This window comes from Borostomias antarcticus (assembly GCF_949987555.1).
Source record: "Borostomias antarcticus genome assembly, contig: scaffold_1069, whole genome shotgun sequence".
Lineage (NCBI taxonomy): Eukaryota > Metazoa > Chordata > Actinopteri > Stomiiformes > Stomiidae > Borostomias > Borostomias antarcticus.
Window position 1 is genome coordinate 1 of NW_028175764.1, and position 5,000 is coordinate 5,000.

Genomic DNA, 5,000 nt, shown 5'->3' on the forward strand with positions numbered 1-5,000 from the left:
ATTATACTGTGTGTATTATACTGTGTGTATTATACTGTGTGTATTATACTGTGTGTGACTGCGCACAATAGATTGAGTTCATGTACACATAGCCAACCTCCCACATGCCATTTCTGTCACTATGGTAATTCTTTATCCTGCACTTGCGTATGCGTGCGTGTGTGTGCGTGTGTGTGCATGTGCACGTGTGCGCGTGTGTTACATTCCCTTGCTGTACTGGTTGTATTACGATTGGAAGTGGGTGTGTGTTTAGCTCCTCTCTGTTTGACCCACTGACTAGTGGAGAGGGAGCTGGCCTGTCTTTCCGTAGGAGTAGTTGGCTTCAGCGCCGTTCATCTCACAGAGCCGTGCTTCTCCGTCTTTATGGACTGTGGTAACAGCTCAAAGCGAGACCATTTTGTTGGCGAGCAACCCTGGGAAAGTAGACGGCTACGGGAAGGGAAGGGAAGGGTACGGCTAGGTCACTTGGCAGCAAGCGCCGTTCTGCTTTTAGCCGCTCCCCTATTGTAAATCAGCGTGTTGCGCTTGTCGTTGCAGAGCAGCCAGGGCATTCGGAGAGTACCTGTCTCACGCACATCCGGAGAACCGCAACGGATCAGGTAGGTCACCTCCTAGACCTGGTCCAGGGCCATATCCTACAGATAACGCCATGGCTACAGTTTGTAGTCCCCCACCTTTCAAATAAAAGGCAAATTTGTACACTTAAATGTCTAATATCCACAGCGCATCGACTGTCTTCTTCTACTGGTGATTCGGCGCTCTCCGCTTTGTTTAGCCTACTCACTGCTGCCGCCCATGTTGGGGATGATGTATTACATCTTAAATGGTGTTGAGAGACTCGCGATGCGGTATCTGATTAGCGCGAGAACATTTACGCTGAGTTATTAACTATGGCAAATTTTAAACTTTAAAACATGTAAATAATGTAATGTAATGTAATGCATCATCCCCAACATGGGCGGCAGCAGTGAGTAGGCTAAACAAAGCGGAGAGCGCCGAATCGCCGGTAGAAGAAGACAGTCGATGCGCTGTGGATATTAGACATTTAAGTGTACAAATGTGCCTTTTATTTGAAAGGTGGGGGACTACAAACTGTAGCGACCTCGGAGAAAAGGCTTTCATCTTTCCAACCATGTGTTTACTTTGGTGAATAACAAAACGGTTTTGTCTGGAGAATCGGACGAGCGGGCCGAGGAAACGCATTCATAGGTAAATGACATTGAGAGTAACAGGGCGTTATCTGTAGGATATGGCCCTGGACCAGGTCTAGTCACCTCCATACGCTGCAGCGCCAAGCGCCCCGGCTCTTGTCACATGACCACGTTGCGTCAGCCGACGCCGCCAAATTGTATGTGTATCCATTCCCAGAACAATCTAGCTGGATGGTCCAAAGAGTTACTCCACAGTAATGTCCCAATGATACTGCAGACACTGTTCTCTGAGTTGTTCTAGTCTCCACCTGGCATGCACCACGGATAAGACCCTGCTGAAGTCATCCTTCCAAGGCCCTCCTCATCCTTCTCCTCTCCCCTTGATCTCCTCCATCATCCTTCTCTTCTCGTCTCATCCCCCCAAAACCTTTGTTGGCCCGCTAATGTATACTGAACTGTTGCCAAGGCCCTTAGAACAATTTCTCTGTCTCTCTCCCTTTCTCTCCCTCTCCCCCTCTCTCTCTCTCTCTCTCCCTCTCTCTCTCTCTCTCTCTCCCCCTCTCTCTCTCTCTCTCTCTCTCTCTCTCTCCCTCTCTCTCTCTCTCTCTCTCCCTCTCTCTCCCTCTCTCTCTCTCGTCCAGATCATCTGCTGTCTGACACATTCATTGGCCAAGACACAGACTCCCCCGATATCAGCCGCCTCCACAGCACCAACCTGCCCCCTCAGACTCACTGCGAACCCGTAGCCAAGCCCGCCCAGAACCAGAACCAGCCCCAGCCCCAGAACCAGCCCCAGCCCCAGAACCAGCCCCAGAACCAGCCCCAGTACCAGAACCATCCCCAGAACCAGCCCCAGAACCAGCCCCAGAACCAGCCCCAGAACCAGCCCCAGTACCAGAACCAGCCCCAGAACCAGCCCCAGAACCAGCCCCAGAACCAGCCCCAGAACCAGCCCCAGCCTCAACCCCAGCCTCAGTCCCAGCCCCAGAACCAGCCCCAGAACCATCCCCAGTACCAGCCCCAGCCTCAACCCCAGCCTCAGTCCCAGCCCCAGCCCCCTTCCAAGCCCTGCAGCCTCCAGCCCTCGGGCCCCTCCAAACGCAGGCTCTCTGTGGAGCGCAGCTTCTCGTCCGAGGAGCGGCCTCCACCCAGGGGTCCGGAGGGCAGCGTGAAGCCAGCGCGGGTCTACACCATCACCAGGGAGGGGGGCATGCTGGGGGGCCGGGGCAGCGAGGAGAGCCTGGAGCTGGAGGTGCTCAAGGGCTCCGGGGAGGGGCCTCTCTTGCAGGCGGCCGCCAACCAACAGTCCGCCGCTCGCAACTGCCACCGTGGCAACCATCACCGCGGCAAGCATCACCACGGAGCGCAACACCAGGGCCCCTCCCAGTCGCAGCCCCTGCAGAGTTCGGGCAGCGCCCACAACATCCGGGACTGGGGGGCGAGGACGGGGGGCTCCCGGGAGGACTGCACCCCTGACTGCGTGACCTGCATCCGGGCGCCGTGTCAAAGCCAGCGCTCCCTGGACCTGGACACCTCGCCGGGCGACGGAGGGAAACAGCGCAAGAAGCTGGAGAGGATGTACAGCGAGGACCGCAGCTCGGCAGAAGACAGGGGTGAGGATGGGAGGAGGGAGGGAGGGAGGGAGGGAGGGAGAGGCGGACCACAGCTCGTTTTAGCTTCATTCTCCCTTGTCCGCCTCTCCTCTGCACTTTACCCCTCATGTTTAGTGACCACTTCAGCGCTTTGGAGAGCTTTGTGTTGGCTGATCCCCTCCTATTCTCTTTTGTTTGCAGAAGACAACCCTAATAGCTGGTTTCCTAAAGAGAACATGTTCAGCTTCCAGACAGCAACCACCACCATGCAGGCGTGAGTGCACGCACACACACACACACACACGCACGCACGCACGCACACACACACATGCTCGTCCACACACTTATTACTGTATTTGTTTTAATGTTTGTTTAAATTTATCTTTAGCTCTCAAGTAAAACATTTAACAGTACATTGTACCCGTACCCTGTACTGTACATTTACTGTAAGACATACAAGAGCTTCCCTCGGCCGGCCTGTCCGCTGTCCCCTGGCCTTTCCGTCCCTCTATCCACACTGTCCTCAGACACCGCTGGCCCGGGTCCTGGACAGACCATGACAGGGACGGATTTTTTATTCTTTTGGATAATTTCAACATAAAATACTGATCCGAGGCACCAGCCAATAGAAATACTGCTCTGAATAGAGCCCCGCCCCTAGCGTTCCAGCTGCCTGCTCATGAGTGCGGCTGCCCTGATGCAAACACTGAACTACTGGGTGACCTTGCGCCATCTTGCTCTAGAATCATTTTTTCGTTGCTCAGCTTTGCCTCACATCAGCGCGTTCTATTGTCAATCAAAGCTTTTATTTGTATTGTCCACCCAATAGTAGTAGCTACTGAAGCTAGCTTGCAGACAATAGCCAAACCAAGCTAGACGGGTAGCAGATGTACACTATGTAGTTGGCGTCCATAGTGCTTCAAAGGGTATCAGAACTAGCATAACAAATAAACCTATTTGATCTGGAGCTTAAACACACACACTGCTGCTGCTGTATACGACGGCGTGGCCAGCAGCGCTCTGGTGTAGACGAGGTGTTTCTGTTACATGGCTCCTCCTTGGTCACAGCAGGGACTGAGAGCGCTGTCGTCTTTTGTGACGTGCGTGGTCTTAAAAAGTCCCAGTGTTTGAGTTCATTATCCTTTTCTCTCTCTCACCCACCCCCCCCCCCCCACACACACACACACCCACACACACCCACAAGAGACTCCACTGACTGCTTAATTATCGCCTGTCTCGAGAGCTAATAATTATGACCCACACACACAATGCCCTCCCAGTGAGACTGTCTTTCTCTCCGCTCCCCCTCGCTGCTCATCACTCCTCTCCGTCTTCAGGGATCCCACGCAGCCTCTCTCCTCCTCAGCTGTCAGCGTCTGCGGTGGCCTTTGTCTCCTCTGTCTGTGTCCCGTCTCTTGGCCTCTCATCTTACTCACTCACTCTCCCTCTTGACAAGTCATAGTGTTTTGTTCCTCTGGTAATTCACATGCAAGACTTCTTTTTTTCCTCAGTCATTTTTTCAACATGTCTGCCGTTTGCAGTCATTCATTTTTTGATGTGCAGTGCCAGCAAACCCATGCCAACGGATATTTTCCGCCCCAGTAATGAGGAAAGAACATGCTGAAGACTAGCTTTCCTCCCCAGCTTCCCTGGCTGACTTCAGCACTGACGTAGCGATTGACAGCATGCTACTTGAGTATAATCCTGTATGTATTTCTCTCTCTATCTCTCGCCTACTGAGGCATCTAATCTCTACTTCTCCCTTCTTTTCTTTCCATGTGGACTTCCTGCTCCTGCAGAATATCGTGAGTAGCTCCGCTCCCCTCAGATGGCTAGCCCACTTTTAACCCTTGGGTCGTCCCCTTCGTGCTCCAGTGCTCTGTCGCTTGTGACCCCTGACCCCCGACCTCCCCTCTGCGCCAGGATGAGTGTTGGAAGTTGACGGAGGAACAGACAGAATTGCTCAATGTCCAAAATTCCACTCAAACAAGCACAATATGAAGTCAATAAGCACCATTGAGAATGGGATTGATATGGATTGGATAACATGAAAGGCTTTGACCTAGCAGTGTCTTTTTAGACTGTTCATCAGACAAGGGAGAACACATTATCTCAGCACCTCAGCAGAGGGCAGAGTTCAATATGTAGGGTGTCGTTTCTTTAGACTCAGGCCCTGAAAATGGTCACACAGAATCACTCGCACTATCGGCAAAGGCTAAGGCAATAGGCATTTTGGACTTTTTGTGCCACCTGAAGG

General features: G+C 52.7%; 1 protein-coding gene across 1 annotated transcript in view; it reads left to right on the forward strand.

Moving 5' to 3' along the window:
- Positions 1 to 380: 380 nt before the first annotated feature.
- The window catches only part of LOC311329097 (NMDA receptor synaptonuclear signaling and neuronal migration factor-like), a gene marked incomplete at both ends in the record, with an annotated part of 11,088 nt that continues 6,468 nt past the window's right edge, over positions 381 to 5,000 (forward strand). The window contains 5 exons of the mRNA XM_084462982.1: positions 381 to 450; positions 538 to 599; positions 1,793 to 1,976; positions 2,226 to 2,764; positions 2,945 to 3,017. Of these exons, the coding sequence (XP_084319108.1) occupies positions 381 to 450; positions 538 to 599; positions 1,793 to 1,976; positions 2,226 to 2,764; positions 2,945 to 3,017 (928 nt within the window). The remainder of the gene's footprint in view (positions 451 to 537; positions 600 to 1,792; positions 1,977 to 2,225; positions 2,765 to 2,944; positions 3,018 to 5,000) is intronic.